At 41.6% G+C, this 18,462-nt stretch overlaps 1 protein-coding gene across 3 annotated transcripts in view; it reads right to left on the bottom strand.

Moving 5' to 3' along the window:
- Trmt13 (tRNA methyltransferase 13 homolog) overlaps window positions 1-18,432 on the bottom strand; it is a 20,708-nt gene extending 2,276 nt beyond the window's left edge. The window contains exons 1-10 of one of the 3 annotated variants that reach the window (XM_059266148.1): window positions 18,140-18,432; window positions 15,420-15,466; window positions 15,200-15,266; window positions 9,633-9,695; window positions 8,593-8,662; window positions 8,348-8,454; window positions 7,509-7,676; window positions 5,322-5,394; window positions 3,266-3,340; window positions 379-811 (exon numbers count right to left, since the gene is read on the bottom strand). In XM_059266148.1, coding sequence (XP_059122131.1) covers window positions 379-811; window positions 3,266-3,340; window positions 5,322-5,394; window positions 7,509-7,676; window positions 8,348-8,454; window positions 8,593-8,662; window positions 9,633-9,695; window positions 15,200-15,266; window positions 15,420-15,466; window positions 18,140-18,286 — 1,250 coding nt within the window. In that variant the 5' untranslated portion in view covers window positions 18,287-18,432. Of the gene's footprint in view, window positions 1-378; window positions 812-3,265; window positions 3,341-5,321; window positions 5,395-7,508; window positions 7,677-8,347; window positions 8,455-8,592; window positions 8,663-9,632; window positions 9,696-15,199; window positions 15,267-15,419; window positions 15,467-15,942; window positions 16,572-18,139 lie in introns of those variants that run through there. The other 2 variants (XM_059266149.1, XM_059266150.1) reach the window with 2 other exon arrangements.
- Between the last annotated feature and the right edge of the window lie 30 nt (window positions 18,433-18,462).

Consider the following 18,462-nt stretch of genomic DNA (forward strand, 5'->3'; position numbering starts at 1 on the left):
CAACAATTCAATTTCATTTTCTCTGGTATCTCTTGCCCAAGGCCTACCACAGTCTGAAAATATTAAAAGGAAAATTCCCAGAATGAACCACTGGCAACGCCATCCTTACCCAACTCCTTCCTACCTGGGGAATGATCATGTCTACAATATCCACACTGCATGTTACTCACTCACTAGTCACTGTGGAGCCATCTTGGTTATTAGATCAATGGGGAGGTAACTGCAATGCTAACACGCAGAGTTCTGTTTTATCTAAGGTTCTAGGCCTCTGTGGGAGGTCCTGAAATGCCACCCACAGGAGCCGACAAGGGGGCTCCTTTATGGTAATAAAATACTCACTCCCCTTCAGTGTGGTGCATTAGAAAAGTCGTCACTCACCCAGGCACACTATCAGTGCCGCCATCTGGGAGTCTGTCTCCTCTGTCATCATGCTCTTCGTTGTCATAATTCTGATCATCTTTTCTCTTTGTGGTGATATCTGAGGCTCCCAAAGATGTCCTTCTCATTCCACATGTTGCCCAACTACTCATTCTCTGGAAATAGTAGAACTCCTCCGGCCCAAGGCCCAGAGCCCTGAAATACTCTTTGCCCACATAGTGTCTCCAGTCACACCTGTGGTGACAGCAGAGCGCAATGACAATGCCAGCCACAGGGGCCCACGTCTCCGGGGCATTTGCTTCATTTTCTTCCTTGGACAAAGTGCTACTTTCCTTGTCTCTTTTATCGTTCTTTACGCGTTTGGCTAAAGGCTCTTCATTCCTTTCCTCAAAACTGGCAGCATAGGTTTCAACCAGACATCGTAATGCAAGATCTGCAAACACAATTATGCGGCCCCAAACCACGTCATCTTTAAGTGTTCTTCAGATTTCTTAAGCAGTATGGTTAAAAACAAAACACAACACAACAACAACACAAACCAGCAAAAATCTACTTAGCTATATATTGTAACAATTCTATCATATACTCTAAATTTTTCTCAAATTCGCCTTATCTTAATTTTTCTAGTGATTTATTTTTCATAAAGCCACTTTCTAATAAAATTAAAGCAAGCTTAAGCCTTATGATTTGAAATTTTTCTGTCCAACTATTTGCATTGTCTTTCCTTTCTCCCATCCCAGCTAAAGTTATGAGCTTAACAAACTCCAGAGAAAGAAACGAAGGAAGGGGCTTTCACTTAGAATCCTGACCCAGGTTCGAAAAGCTAGTTGTGTGTGTGTGTGTGTGTGTGTGTGTGTGTGTGTGTGTGTGTGTGTGTCTGTATCTGTTTTGTTTTGAGATAGGTCCTGTATAGCTGATGCTGGTCTCAATCTCCTGATCCTCTGCTTCTATCTCCTGGTGTTGCAGCTACAGGTGTGTGTCAACACACCTGGCTAAGATGCTAGTCTTGAAACGTAGGCTGGTCACAACAAGTAATGATGAATTGGAAGAAGAGCAAAGGAGATTCCAACGTGGAAAGCAGGCCAATAGCTTTCCTGTACAGAGGCATTTGTTCAGCAAATCTCTGCTAACTTCCGTGCATGTACACAACACTGAGGATGCAATGAATAAAACTGCCATACTAGGGGCCGAAGAGCCGGCTCAGTGGTTAAAAGCACTTGCTGCTCTTGCAGGGCATCTAGGTTCGGATTCCAGCACACACAGGGTGGCTTAAAATTGTCCATAACCCTAGTTCCAGGGGATCTAGCACCCTCTTCTGACCTCTGTGGGCACTGGGCATGCATGCATTATACTTTCATACATGCAGACAAATATTCATACACATAAAAATAAATAAAAAAAAAATAAGTCCCCCCCCCAAATTGCCGCACAGATAGCTGGCAATATGGGAAAGATCACAAATGTATGCTGTACAACTTATATTTTATCTGATTAGATTGTCTTATCATACTCTAATTAACTAAAAACAAATGCTATTCTAAAATTTGTTGCCCTGTGATATAAAAATGGATATACTTATGTATCTTTATAGTAAATTTTATTATGCCAATAAACATTACTGGTAACTATTATTTGGAAAAAGTGATAGCTAATTTGGTAGTTTCTGTTTTTTTCGAGACAGGGTTTCTCTGTGTAATAGCCCTGGCTGTCCTGGAACTTGCTGTCGACCAGGCTGGCCTCAAATTCACAGAGGGCCGGGATTAAAGGCATGCACCACCATCGCCCAGCTAACTTGATAATTTCACAGTCAGTCTGTGTCTCTCTGTCTCTGTCTTTCTCTCTTATACAAAAGAATGGGTCTCACTATGTTGCTCAGATCGTGGATGAACTCAAGTGATCATTTAACTCAAGTGATCCTTCTGCCTCAGCTTCCTGAGTACAGGTATGCCACTTCATCCAGGTCTGTCAACTTATTTTCTAACAAAATATATTTGCTGTTTTACTTACATTTGACATAATTTTAAGAATTATAATCAGAAAAATTATTAAAAAGATTAAGGTATTTCAGAAACAAAGAGAACATTAGCAGTCTCAAGCTCTTTCATAGTGACCTTAAGGACCTGCTTCTTAGAAGGAACAAGGAGGCAGCAAGCTGGTGGCCTAAAGATCATTCACTCAAATGTTCAGTGCTTGCTATGGAAGAGTCCTTCATTGTATTAGCATCTGCACTGACCTTGAAAGGAATCCCAGCACAGGGTGTAATTAGATATACAGACAGATAACTAGGAGACAAGGAAAAGCTATGCAGAGCATATCCTGATGACACTAAGGAAGCCCCAGAGACGTGGAGAAAGCTGAGCTCAAGGATGAGCAGACACTGGGCCAGTTCTTTCAAATGGCTGGAGCACAGAGAAAGTAGACATGGTCCATGTTGGTCAACAGTAAACCTAGACACAGACTGACAGAGAGTTCCAGGAAGGGGAAGGACACAGTGTCACAGAGGGTCTAGATATCAATTCTTCAAGCATAGGAGCAGAGAACGACGGGATGGACTGAAGGAACTGGTGAGGGGAAGCACTAAGAGAGAAGGACACTGAGTCTCAGGAAGAGAAGGCAACTGCAACAGTGGAGGATTCAGACCGAGTGAACAAAGGGAGAGCATATGGAAGGTGGGAAGCAGCCTCCACAGGGTTAGGTTTGGAGAAGCACAGGTTAGGTGGGAAGAGGCAGGATGTGTGCTTCCCTCCCACCCCAGGTTGAACTGGGTTACTCTGGAAAGCTTTTCCATGGGCTAAAAGAGAGGCCTAAGTGCCCCGCCCCAGGTGGTGGGGCCATCTAGGCTACAGCTCAGTGTACTAGTTTAGAGGTGACCGTGTGTCCAGCTCACCTGTTGCGACCCCACACAGATGCTTCCCAATTCCTACCACAGGCAGTCTTCCTTCTCTGAGCACAGGAACCCTGTCTGAGATAAAAAGAGTAAGAACTACATTAGCTGCTAATGATACCAAGTATTAATGTATCCTTCCAAAAGGACAGATTGTAGAATCTTTGGATTTTAGGGATGAAGGATGTGAAAACAAACAGTTCTCACAGAATCTAATATATATCCTAAGAATGTGTCTATGTTTAGCACGTGACATAGAAGAATATTCAGCTAAACAAACAAACAAATTTCCTGTCTCATTATGTAGTACTGGCTGGCCTGGAATTCACTTTGAAGTCTGGGTGATCTGCCTGCCTCAGCCTCCCAAGTGCTGGAAATACAGGAGTATATACCATACCTGGTTTCAGTTAAGCAGAAGAAAATACAATGATTTATATTAAACAAATGCTTGGTTGCTTCTCAAGACTAGAATAAAATTAGTGGATGGAAGTAATTGTAAATGTTTGCATTATTTTCTTTTTAAACATGAAAGAGCTAGGTGTGGGGGTGCACACCTTTAATTCCACCACTCAGGAGGTAGAGGTAGGCGGATCTCTTGTGAGTTTCAGGCCAGCCTGGTCTATAGTGAGTTCCAGGATAGCCAGGACTACATAGTAAGACTCTGTCTCAAAACACTAGAAAGAGAGGAAAAAAAAAGAAAAGAAAAATGTTAGAAAAAGTAAAAAGGCACAAAAGAGGATGACTGAAGGGCATGAGCATGTGTATGCATTTGTGTTCATGTGTGTTGGTGTGCATGCATGTGTGTGTGTACATTTGTGTTCGTGTTCGTGTGTGGGTGTGCATGTACGTGTGTCTGTATCGAATGTTAACTCCATAGCAATAAGTTACTTTCTTTGTGACACAATTCTGAGGACCTATCTTCTATATACTAGCTACACAGAGAATTTTCTCATTTCCTGTAATGATTTTGACAGTCATGTTAACTATAGTCCGAAGGCTAGTTCTGTATTTTAAAAATGGAGGGAAGGAGTCACACCATACAACAGGGCCCACTTGGGAGGTTTATTGAGGGGAGCGGAGAGAAGGGGGCAGAGACTGGTCCCCGGGGATGAGAGTGAAGGAAGAGAAAGAGAAAAAGACAGGAGGTGTACAAGGCCCGCCTTTTAGAAGGAAACGTAGCAAATGGGCACAGGGGTTGCTCTTAGTGGCTGTAGCGGAGGTATATCCTGTCAGGACCCTAAGGGCAGGCCAGTACAGATGTCTAAATGCTACCAAGTTTGAACACTCCAAGTCAATATTTTTAAGACAAGGTCTCACTATGCAGCCTTGGCTGGCCTGGACTGTACAGAGATCTGCCTGCCTCTGCATCTTGAGTGCTGGGATTAAAAGAGTGTACCATTAGCCGGGTAGCTGTAGTGCATGCCTTTAATCCCAGCACTCAGGAGGCAGAGCCAGGCGGATCTCTGAGTTTGAGGCCAGCCTGGTCTACAGAGCGAGATCCAGGACAGGACCAAAACCACACAGAGAAACCCTGTCTTGAAAAACAAAACAAAACAACAGCAACAAAAAGGGTGTACCATTATACCTGCCTTACTCAAAATTAATTTTTAAAAGTACAAGGAAGCAATATATAAGGATTTATCAAAAGTTTTGAACTTCCTGCATATCATACTACACTTATAGTTGATATAACAAAATAATTTTTTTTCTTTTTTGATACAGGGTTTCTCTATGTAACAGCCCTGGCTGTCCAGAAAAGAAATTCACTCTGTAGACCAGGCTGGCCTTGAACTCACAAAGATCCGTTTGCCTCTGCCTCCTGAGTGCTGGGATTAAAGGTCTATGCCCCTGCCACCACTGCCCTGCTGGCAACAAAGCAACTTTTAAGGTTTCAATCCTAACTCCATTTCTGTTTCCTTATTTACAAACACTTGTATTAACAAAACACTAGTGTTGTTTCTTCTTCCTGAAGCACGGGTCTGTGGGAACAGAATTCTAAGCGGCCCCAGAGTCTGAATGTCTGACCTATGACAGAGCAGAGGACAGATCTGTGACTTACTCAGACATAAGTGTTGAATATCGATCTGAAGTCTTTCAAACACTGAGCTCTCTTTTCTGTGTTTACCATCTACCTGCATAAACAGAACATTACTGAATCAGTACTCTCAATGTTGAAAAAAGCTTTATGAAAATGTTTCCATTTGTTTTCAAATTTCAGAGTAAATATACCTAATTTTTACAGTTAATGAACTGTAACTGTAAAAATGAATGAACAACAACTTAAAAGGTTTATATTTTGGATGAAAACTCAAAAATAACAACACCCATTTTATAAGGCTAGAAATTCTATCAGTTATTACTATTACATATACATATTATTTCTGTGTGTGTGTGTGTGTGTGTGTGTGTGTGTGTGTGTGTCTGTCTGTCTGTCTCTCTCTCTCTCTCTTTCTCTCCCTCTCTTTCCAGACAGGGTTTCTCTGTGTTGCCCTGGCTCTCCTCAAACTCACTCTAGGCCAGGCTGGCCTTGAACTCAGAGATTCACCTGTTTTTTTTCCTCAGGGCCTTATGAATACTAAACAAAATATCTCCCACTAAGCTACAGCCCCAAGCTCTCAGAAACATTCGGACAGGAAACTAAACAGACAAGAACTGAACTCATAGTTTTCCTCCTCAAGGATACCTTATCTGTGTCTAATTAGGCCAGAAACCATCCCAGAGTACTGTCTCTGAAAAACAATGAATAATAAATCAGCAAGTGCTATGACTCCCGACATTTTACATCTCTCATTCTTTCTTTCCTCTACAGCCCACAGAATGGCCTTTACTCTCCAGTACATTTCTTACTTGTATTATTGAATAAGAATTTTCATATTCTCAATCTTCCTATTTTTAGTCGAAAACTTCTGAAATAGTTTTACAGTGTTGTTAGGACAGCATATGGAATACATTTTTATATGTGTGTGCATGTGCCATCTGTGTGTGAGGAGGGTCAGAGGTGGTGTTGGATCTCCTAGAGCTGGAATTACAGGACGTTGTGAGCAGCCTGATATTGGTGCTGTGAATCAAACTCAGATCTTCTGGAAGTCCAATAAGCACGCTAAACCACTGAGCTCTATGGAAGGTTTTAAAATCATTTTTAAAAAACCTCCTCCATGACGACTCTCGACGACCGAGGTTAGTTCTCTACCTTCCTGCTCCTGCAGCACTGAGTACCGCTCAGTGGTATAACATACTTAGATGGAGAACTAAAATGCTGCATGGGCCGGGCAGTGGTGGCACACACCTTTAATCCCAGCACTCAGGAGGCAGAGGTAGGCGGATCTTTGTAAGTTCGAGGTCAGCCTGGTCTACAGAGCGAGATCCAGGAAAGGCACAAAGCTACACTGAGAAACCCTGTCTCGAAAAACCAAGAAAAAAAAGAAAAAGAAAAAGAAAAAGAAAATGCTGCATGGAAGCCTCTTTGAAGCAAAAACCAAGTCTTCCACTGTATCTCTAACACAGAACAGACAAAACGGACAACTTTCCACACCAGCTTTCTTTCCTGGTTCATATCGCCACATTCTACCTTATGCATTGTATTTCCATCATACAGAAATGCTTCCTGTTATTCTGGCCATGTGGTCACACTGTTCCTATTTCCCAGAACGCTTCTCACACTCTATCTAGCAAATGTTGATTCATTTTTCAAGATGGTCACAAGCACTGCCTTTTCTGCATGCTCGTTCTCCACTGCCTCTCTGTAATAAAGCCTATCAAGCCTTCCTTTGAACGCATACACACTCTGCAAAACGTCCCTTCTTCAACACTTTCCTTAGTATTCACCTAGCTCTCTTCTACACACACGCAAGAGCACAGCTGCCTCATCAGTATCTATCTGCATATACAAAGTGCCTATTGTGGTGTCCAAGAATATGTCTAAGAAGTGTATAATGAAGGAAGAGTCTGTCAGCAGTGGCAAATGTAAGGTTAGGACGTGGCTTAATTCCTAGCTGAAGCCTGGTTCTGCTCAGATTTTCTTGTCTCTGCAAACAATTTTAAGAACTCAGATCATGGACTATCAATATTTAAATTCAAAATTTTATCTTTAGTTTAACCAGTACAATTAGAACCAAACAAATAATAATAGTAAAAATTATAATCAAATATATAAAAAGGAAATTCATTTGAAGAGACAGGTTCCATCATTTTTTCCTACAGGAGACAATATGTTTGGTTATTCTGCTCCTACAGAGGCTTCACTTACCTTGAATCTTGTGGTCACTTTCTCTACCAGGATGAAGTGAACGTTTTCAGCATCTTTTAAGGCAATATCAACCCAGTGAGATAATTTCCCCTTTCCTGCTCCAAACTCAACAAAGCATCTTCTTGGACCAAGTAACTTTAATTTTTCAATGTTACCTAAAATAGAAGCCTGCAAACTCCATAGGATTACTTTATAAACTAAAGCAAAGGGATTTGACTCAAATTTGAAAACAGCAAGGTAATGTCTACACAAGGCAGAAAGTTTTCACTGATTTCTGAATGGTTAAGACATTTTTTTCTTTTTGCTTTAAAATAGTATCTGTTTTCAGGGTTATATCCACGCTGAAATTTTTCCTTTATGTTCACATATAATTTTGAATCAAGGTATTTTGGTCATTTTAAAAAAAACTAAGTAATTATACTCAGAAAAGAAGGTTATTATATATTTTTTAATTGGTGTTTTTCAAGACAAGTTTTCTGTGTTAGCTCTGGCTATTCTGGAACTCACTCTGTAGACCAGGCAGGCCCTGAACTCAGATCTGCCTGTCTCTGTCTCCTGTGTGCTAGGATTAATGGTATGTGCCACCACGCCTAGCTAGAATGTTAGCTTTTTAAAAATGACCTTTATTTGTTGTGAGCATATACACACTTGTATGCTGTAGAAGTCAGAGGACAGTTTGCAAGAACTGATTCTCTCCTGTCACCAGGTAGGTTCAGAAGACTGAACTCAGGTCATCAGACTTGGCAGCAAGTGCCTTTACCTGGTGAGCCATCTCATCAGCCCAGAATGTTAGCATTAAACACATGAACAAGAGTTGAGTTACTGTGGTCTAAGCTTACCTGCTGTTTCAGGTGCTTGACTGCACAGTCACCATTTTTAGGGTCATTAAGGGCATCATGTAATGCTGGATGGGACATAATGTGATCTTCAAGCGTAGAATTCAAGCCTGTGCCAAAAAGAAACATGATAGCTTAAGCAGCCAAACATGAACTATGGGACTCTGAACAACAGAACAGAAGCTTTCAATTCATATAGCACCTAGTGCTTCTCAAATAATTGAACTTGCAACTTTAGGCAAACTTACCTTCACTTGCTTTTCTCAATTTCTTAATTAAGTTTTCCAACTGCTCTTCAGATAGAGAAGAAAATGGAACCTGTATACAAAAATAAAACTAAATAATATAGCCAAAACATGCCTTAAAGTTCCATAACAGCGAATGAGTAGAAATGTAACACTGGGCAGGCCCCATTGCTGTGGAGTATTCCTTTATACTGTGTGAAGATGTGTCAGTGTGATTGGTTTAATAAGGAGCTGAATGGCCATTAGCTAGGCAGGAAGAGGTTAGGGGGACTTCTGGGAATACAGAGATCTGGGAAGAAGGGAGGGCCACCATCCAGATGGAGAGGAAGGAGGATGGGCAAATAGAGATGAGGTAACGAGCGTGTGGAAGAATGCAGATTAAAAATATGGGAGGCTGGAGAGATGGCTCAGAGGTTAAGAGCACTGGCTGCTCTTCCAGAGGACCTGAGTTCAATTCCCAGTACCCAAATGGTGGCTCCTGACCATTTATAATGAGATCTGGTGCCCTCTTCTGTCCTGCAAGCATACATGCAGACAGACTACTGTATATGCAATAAATTAAAAAAAAAAATCTTCAAAAAAAAAAGGGCTAATTTAAGTTATAAGAACTAGTTAGGAGTAAGCCTAAGCTGAGGCCATGCTTTTATAATTAATAAGTCTCTGTGTCATTTTTTAGTGAGCTGGCAGCCCAAAGAAAAATCTGCCAACACCCTATGGCAGTTTAAGACCTTCTTCCTGATAAGTCTTGGTTCCTAGGCTGCTATTGGAACTGCCCAACTGTGAGGGCATCACTCCGTCTCTGCCAATAACTCCCCCATTCCCTCAGAGTCAAGAAGTCGGGGCTCATAACAGAACCACATTGCTGTTTGCTATGGGACATATGCTGGTCTGGGAACTAAAGTCACTAACAACTGTGATTCTATAGAAAATACACCGTAACGTCAAAACAACAGATCTTTCCAAATGAAAGTGGGGAATGGTCAATGTACAAGGAGACAGCTTCGAAATATCACTTGGAGTTAAGTATTAAATAATATACTTACTAATTGCTCAGAAACTTCCATTTCTTCCTTTAATCCTGCATTTACATCTTGAGTAAAGAAATCCTTGACAAAAACAAAGTCATAACATGTTATTAATATGAAGTTCACAACAATTAAGCTAAGAACTGTTTCTTCCCTCATCCTCCTACACCGTCATCCTTGTCTCTCAGTCAGTCCCCCAATGTTACTGCACCAATACCATGGTGACTGGTGTGCTGGGTACCAGAGTTACAACAGAAGAGACCAATCTCTACCTTCATGGAGCTTCAAGAGAGGGAGTTGTACAAAGAAGCATTTACAATCTTTAATTTCAGTAGTTACCTGTTTACAGGACAGACTGAGGATTGTGCTAGTTTTGCCTTATGGCATTAAAATAAAAACAAGATTTTTTTATATATAAATAGTTACACTTTTATATTTGTATATAAACATACACACACATATATGTGTACATATATATTATATATATTGTCCATTGAGGACGCAGCCTAACCCCAAATGGACAAAACACAGCTATTCTAATGGTGTGTCTGATGTATTTTAAAATGTTAAATACCAGAAAAAAAAAATATCCTGTGACATTTAAACTAACCTAATGAGATCTTATTAGTCCACCTGCAAGTACAGGAATTTTAGGTGAAGATCCAGTCAACCCTGTCTACTAGAACTTCCTGTGATGATGGGAATGTTCTACATCTTCCCTGAGTGACATGGCAGTCAGTAGCTATAAAATATGGCTACTGTGGCTGAGAATTACACGTTCAATTTCATTTAGTTTTAATTATCTCAAATTCCAGTAGTCACTAGTAGCTAGTGGCTACCCTACTGGATGGTATGCACACACAGGCATGAAATATTATTATTTCTATAAACCTTGCTTTAAAGCATCTCTTGTGGACACTGTATTCCTAACAGTTACGGACTTTTATTAAAAAGATGGCAGAGGCTAGCATCTTGACTGCGTGAGGATATCTTTTTTTTCTTTCTTTTTTTGGTTTTTTTTCGACACAGGGTTTCTCTGTGCAGTTTTGGTGCCTGTCCTGGATCTCGCTCTGTAGACCAGGCTGGCCTCGAACTCACAGAGATCCACCTGGCTCTGCCTCCTGAGTGCTGGGATTAAAGACGTGTACCACCACCGCCCGACTCATGTTATAAGACTCTAGCAAAAGAACAGGCATTCACTAAATCACTGTTGAAAATGTAAAGGGTTCTAAATATTTCATTTCATAATTTTTTTTTCAAGACAGGGTTTCTCCATGTAGGTCTGACTGTCCTGGAACTTGTTCTGTAGACCAGGCCAGCCTCAAACTCATTGAGATCTACCTGCCTCTGCCTCTGAGTGCTGGGATTAAAGGTGTGCGCCAAAACTGCCCAGCTTTTTTTTTTTTAAAGACAGGGTTTCTCTGTGTAGTCCTTGCTGTCCTGGAACTTGCTCCGTAAACCAGGCTGGCCTCAAAATCCACCTGCCTCTGCCTCTGGGATTAAAGGCGTGCTCCACCACACCGGCCATGTAAGGACCCCTTTACTGGTATGTTTACAAGGGACACTGTTAACTGAGTGAAGAGGTGAAGCTGCAGTTATCACACTGTTTTGTGAGGGACTGACACAAATATAACAGAAAATTACCTCCAAGTATTATACTTTGAGGCACTCTTATCTTAAAAGGGTTTTGAAAAGTGCTAGGGGCAAGCTGTATTGTGGATTGGATTTTTCTTTTCTTTGTTTTTTGAGACAGGGTGGTCTCTCTATGTAGCTCCGACTAGGCTGGAACTTGCTTTGTAGAGCAGGCTGGCTGGAAACTCACAGTGATCTTTCTGCCTCTGCCTCCTGAGTGGTGGGATTAAAGGCCTGTGCCACCGTACCTGGGTTCAGTTTGGCTTTTTATAAGTTAAAATTATCTATACTATGGAGTAATTATCAAAAAACAACTTTTATTTGGTAAACAAAAATTTCATAAGCTAATAAAGAGCTTGCTAAACTCAAGCAAAACAATGCTAAGACCACCTAGACTCTGGGGTTCACATTGTCCAGGTGTACCAGACAGATAGACAACCACTGCTCTGCTACCCAGATCCCGGGGTTCTCATCATCCAGGTGTACCAGACAGACAGACAACCACTGCTCTGCCACCCAGAACCCGGGGTTCACATTATCTGGGTGTACCAGACAGACAGACAACCACTGCTCTGCCACCCAAATCCCGGGGTTCTCATCATCCAGGTGTACCAGACAGACAGACAACCACTGCTCTGCCACCCAGATCCCGGGGTTCTCATCATCCAGGTGTACCAGACAGACAGACAACCACTGCTCTGCCACCCAGACCCCGGGGTTCACATTAGTGAACTGCTCTCCTCTCAGCATTTTCCCAGAACACATACCCCATCCTTGCCTACTGAAACGTGACCCGTAGGTGAGGAATTACTTGAAGTAAAACCTTCTCACGCCCTCCAGGGCTGCTTGGGTGAAAGCACCAGCTCTTCATTGGGTCCACCAGAGGTCTGACGGGAACTGAAGCAGGATAAGACTTGCTGTCTCTGTTGTCTACTGCTCTCTCGGCCTGAGCTACTTTAAACTCTGGTAAGAGCCCTGCTAAACACGGACATGTTAATCATTCCGGGCTTTTTGCGGGCTTTTCAATCTATCTAATGTAAGGTTGCTTTACCTCATCTCTTTTTATTCCCCTCCAAGAATGAAGACACCAAGATAAAGTAAGATACAGTGAAAATCCCAGGAACAGGGAGTCCTGGAGGCAGGTTACTCTAAGGCAGCAAAGGAACATGATCTTACAGGGCCTAGGCTGGTGCCAGAACAGGACTACCAACAGTACTGCCTTCTTCAGGAATAAGATGTCCCCTGAGCCAGTGGGACCCACAGAAGCAGACCATAGGGAAGACCATGGTCCGCCCCGTCTGACTGAGCCTGCTTCTCGTCACTCCTGGTGCTCCTCCCCTATGTAATCCGAATTACCAGTACAGAACACAAGACAGGACCGTAATCTCGCTGCTTTTTTCATTAGGACCATACTAAAAAAAATTATTTTCTAACTTCATCATAACTTGATTGGCCTCTTGAGGTGGTGGATGGTTAGTCTGGTCCATTGGTCTCCCAGAGTTAGGCCTCTGTGATCAGTCTAACGTCTCTTTACTAAAAGAGCTAAGTCCTAAAGCACTGGACGAGGAGGCATTGTTTTTCTTGTATGTTAACTTAATGTTAAAATACCCTGTTTTTCCTTTCATAGAGGATGTCACACTGAAGCTCAATTGGTAGTGGAGGCTGGCCTAAAATTTATTATGTTGTCCAAGCTGGCTCTGAACTCATAGCCTCCCAGGTGCCAGGATTCCAGGTGTGCGCTGTCATCGACGGCTACAACACTTTTAGCTCATAACATGCAGCACAGTGGTTCTCAGCCGGGAGACATGGGACGATGCAGAAGGACAGCTGTTGCCAAATGACTGGGAAGAGGCTGGGAGCAGTGTGCAAGCCTGTGACCCCAGCACTCAGAAGACCCTTATCTGAGGCAGGTGGATCTCTATGAGTTTGAGGCCAGCCTAGTCTACATAGTAAGCTCCAGGTTTACACAGTGAGACCCATTTTGTTTTTGTTTTTTGTCCTCTAAAAAACAAAACAAAACAAAACAACCAAAACAAAACAAAGCTCAAAAGTGCTCCTGGGTGTCACTTCAGCTATGAGTAGTCTTTGGGTTTGCTACAAGTCTCATTGCACTCCAGACTATCCTTTTAAGAACAGCTGTAGACCAAGCACCTTAGAAGACAGAAATGGCATTTCCTTCTAGACCCCATGCAGGCTTACTTACTATACAGTATAATAAAGAAAAATGTCTACCTACGGAACACAGGGGAGGCAGGTTTGCTCACTGCCCCAGTTTTGGGGGGGAAAATTATTTCCTGAAGATGGGGTTCTTCAGCTTTAATATAAGTCACTGCATATGCAGTAGTCCCAGCAGAGCCCCAGAGCTGAGTCCACAGGCTTTGAGAGATAATGATAATTGACATGAGTAAGAAGCCCCTGATGCTTAGTAAGGTGAATATTAAAAATTCCAGACTCTGGTCGTAGCCTAGTGGTAGAGCCCCGGATTACAGGCATTTCAGCCTTTGTCTGTCTCTGACCCAGGAGTCTAATAACTTCTGCCAGCATCCATAAACCTGCGACAACTAACTCGTGACAAATATGGTATGTGCTCTTTGTTATTTACTCCCAATAAAATGAACACACTTTGTCTGACAACTTCTTTATCTTTAGATAGTTATAGATACATATCCATACACATGAATTTTATTGATCAGGTTGATAGCTGATGGCCAAATCATTACTCTATGTGTTCAACATTTCACTTTGTGAGTATCATTAAAATGTTTCTATTCTTATTTTAAATTTCTTTTAAAAAAATCAGTTTTCTATTATATACCTGAGGTTCACAACATGATACTGGGAAGTGCTGGCACATGCCTTTAATCCCAGCACTTGGGAGGCAGAGGGCAGCCTGGTCTACAGAGCGAGTTCTTAGACAGCCAGGGCTGCTACACAGAGAAACCCTGTCTCAAAAAACCAACACAACAACAACAACAAAAACCCAACATGATATCTTGGGGTACTCATTGTAAAATGCTTTGTATTACGAAGTAAATTAACATACTTACCATTCTATGTAGTTATATTCTCACCCTATTCTATTTTGTTACCAAACGGAAATCTATAGTTTTAGCCCTGGCTTGGGTGAACACCATGAAAGACTCATATGGACTGGTGCTAGCTCAAATTCACTATCTCTAAACTGAGTCTGAATCTCAAAGAGGCCCAGCAGTTAGTCTTTACAACCTTAATTCTAAACTTTTTTTTTTTTTTTTTTTTTTTTTGGTTTTTCGAGACAGGGTTTCTCTATGTAGCTTTGTGCCTTTCCTGGAACTCACTTGGTAGCCCAGGCTGGCCTCGAACTCACAAAGAGATCTGCCTGGCTCTGCCTCCCAAGTGCTGGGATTAAAGGCGTGCGCTACCACCGCCCCGCGTAATTCTAAACTTTTACCTCTGATTCCAAATCTCTTGCTGCACCATCACCCCCTGGATTCAGCTATTAAGCTGGGTGTGGTGGCATATACCTATCACCTTAGTACTTGGAAAGTAAGGCACAACAAATGTTTCAGATGGACTGAAGACCAGCCTGGGCAATACACCCCTACCTCAAAAGCAAATACACAACCAAAAATAAAATGTGACAAAATTCTGGGCTGGTCAGGGTGGTACACACCAGTAATCTCAGTACTTGAGAAGCTAAGGGAGGAGGGTCTCAAGTTTGAGGTCGGCCTGGGCTACAAAGTGAAAGCCTGTCTCTAATCTAACCAAAAAAAAAAAAAAAAAAAAAAAAAAACCACCCAAACAAACAAAACGCAAGAACAAAAAAGAAGAAAAGGGAAGGCAGAAGAAGAAGGGAAGAAAAGTACAGCTACCGAATGAGAACTTAATTACATTTGCCAAATTCAACCTGCACCCCATAATACTATGTAGTATGTGTATATAAACATCGCATAACACACATTTCCAACACTTACAGGCTTTGGCTTCTCTCTTGAGTTACATTTTTTTAAATGTTTTGCTAGTTGGTCTTCATATACTGTGCTAAATAAAGAGAAAAATTGAGAGAAGATCTTAAATGAGCCTTGTGAAGTTACTGTTTCTAGTACATCACACACACTCAGGCACACATGCACACACAGGTGCATACACACAACCCCAACAACAACAAAAACACTTGTCGGACCCCATACTTACTGTTTTGGATCTAAAGGACACAAGATTCTTTTCCGAGCATTTTCTTCCTAATAAATTAAAAAGGATACATTGATTTATATCAATGTTTATCACATTCAGATGTTAGATAAACCCACATCTCTATTCCCAAAACAAGGCAAGAAACTTTAAAAGGACATATTGAAAAATAAGCAAGATCAGGTCATGTTGGAAACAATAAAAAAAAAAATCTGTCACAGGTTTCTGTATAAGAGAACAAATACTGTTTTGGCCTACTTATATAATTTTGCATCAGAGATAACACCTGCTAAAAATGGGTGCAGTTATTATATGCACCACTAAGAAAAGATGTTAACCATTTACTTCAGATTAACTAATAAAATACTGTATAATATTCATCACGTACAAAATGATCTTTTGAAATACATATAAAATAGGTATCAATGCTAAATTGTGCTAACTAACATACATATTACTTGAATACTAATTCATTTTGGAAAATGTTGCCCATTTAAATTATGTTGATTTAAAAATGCATATTTACCTCTAGGTTGTTAAAATATGGGGAAAAGCTAGACATGGTGGAACATACTTTGAATCTCAGCACTCCAGAGGAGAGGCAGGCCGACTGCAAGTCAAAGGCCAGCCAGGGTTACATACTGAGACCTTGTCCCAATAAATATAGAAATAAAATATGGGAGAAAGTATGTCAGGAAAAATGAGGCATGGCACTTTAACATTTTAGAATGGGTTATATTCACTGGCTTTGCAACTTTTCAGTATGCTAGTTACAATATTCTGAGTTATACACATCTAACTATAGGTACTAGAAGAAAAGAAAGGAAACCAGTGAACATTGGCAGTTCTACTCTACAAACCCTATGAATGAAACATGATGGTACAATTATTAAAGCCAGAGGCCAGCAGGACTGCTTAGGTATGATTCTCAGTTCTGGCTATTGGCTGCTAGCTCTCCCTACAGGAACTCACTGCCTCATGTGAAAGATGAGAATAATAGTATCATTTACTTCCTAAGGTTTATGAAAATTGAATTTTTAAAAGCAAAATAACAGCCCTGCTTAGTATAGTGCTAGCCACACAGCAAAAGCTGAACAAGTATTTACTCTTATTTTTTCTCAATTTTATTTATTTCAATTAATTTCAGCATGTTCATGAATTTATGCACACTGAATTTTAGGGAAAGTTAAAATTATTCAGTATTTTAAAACTATTATTTCTTCCTCATCTACAGATTTTAAAACTTAATTTCCCTTTTGGTTCTTTGGTGACTAGCTACTTGGGAGGCTGAGGCAGAAGAATCTCTGAGATCAGGAGTTCAAGACCAACATGGGAAATATAGCAAGATTCCTGCCTTAAAAACAAACAGGAAGCCGGGCGGTGGTGGCGCATGCCTTTAATCCCAGCACTCGGGAGGCAGAGGCAGGCGGATCTCTGCGAGTTCCAGGCCAGCCTGGGTTGTAGCAAAGCTACACAGAGAAACCCTGTCTCGAAAAACCAAAAAAAAAAAAAACAACAAACAAACAAACAAAAAAAAAACAAACAGGAAAATTATCATTCAAACAGGAAAATTATCATTCAAAGTAAGTAGGACTCTATTCTAACTTGCAAAGCCCAATCACAGAACACACACACACACACACACACACACACACACACACACACACGCGCACACACACACACACACACACACACACGAGCATTTTTAAAATATATTATTTGAGTTTAGAAACAGTGTATATCATGTACTATTGTTATTGAGATGTTCTCTTTTTTGGTGTAGAGGGGGATGAGACTGTCCTGTGATTTGTAGGTTAGCAATGTCTGTTCTCTATCCACTAGAAGCCACTAATATATTGCACTTACACTCGAAATGTCTGTGACATTACCAAGTGTCTGCTGGGGACCTCCCCTCCACACACACACACACACACACACACACACACACACACACACACACACACGAGCATTTTTAAAATATATTATTTGAGTTTAGAAACAGTGTATATCATGTACTATTGTTATTGAGATGTTCTCTTTTTTGGTGTAGAGGGGGATGAGACTGTCCTGTGATTTGTAGGTTAGCAATATCTGTTCTCTATCCACTAGAAGCCACTAATATATTGCACTTACACTCGAAATGTCTGTGACATTACCAAGTGTCTGCTGGGGACCTCCCCTCCACACACACACACACACACACACACACACACACACACACACTACCAAAAACCAGTGCACTTTGCTTTCAACTTTAAAGTTAATTGTTATGTGCATTATTTTTTTTCCTTCTCCGTCCCAGAAAAATAATTAAGAGTCCATAAGGTACTTCTTGGTGAAGTCTAAATAAGAAAATTTCAAAGTTTCTTCCTGATGCATTCACAAGTGGTTATCGTTCACAAAACAATAACTAAAGCCCAGTTACTAAGACCTAGTGACTTCAAACACTACTCTGTAAAAATAATCACTTCCCAAGAGGACAAGGAAGAATGGGTATACAGATGTCTGGGAGAGCGAGCATCTCAGCGGGCGCCTTAGTTCAAGAAAACAATGCTCCCCAGGAGGGCTCATCACGGCTCCACGCGGAGGTCAGAACTGCCATTTACTTAAGGAAAAGCTGGGGAACCCATGGGACAGAAGCAGGGACCTGTCACAGGGGGGCGAGGCCGGGGTCCAGCACCCGCAGACCCGGAACCTCGCAGGAGGGTAGGGCGATACCGGACCTCCGCGGCTCCAGCGTGTTCACCACAGAACCTTTTCCCCGCGGCCGCCACCATCCTGCAGAAGCGCTTCTTCTTTTCCACAAAGTAGCTGCATCTGCCCTCGGTTGGAAAACCGGTCGCGTGCGAGGTCGGCGCAGGAGCCTCCATACCCCACGATCCTTCTGGCTGGAAGGCGTCCGGCCTTCAGCCCAAAGCTGTCACTTTCCTTTGGTCCCCTTCCCTTAACAAACATGGCCGCCCGAGGAATGTGTGTGGGCTTGTGTGTGTACATCCCACCCTACAGGTTAGTGACCGGAAATACGCCATCACCCTTGCGCGTTCGC

This window comes from Peromyscus eremicus, chromosome 6 (assembly GCF_949786415.1).
Source record: "Peromyscus eremicus chromosome 6, PerEre_H2_v1, whole genome shotgun sequence".
Classification (NCBI taxonomy): domain Eukaryota; kingdom Metazoa; phylum Chordata; class Mammalia; order Rodentia; family Cricetidae; genus Peromyscus; species Peromyscus eremicus.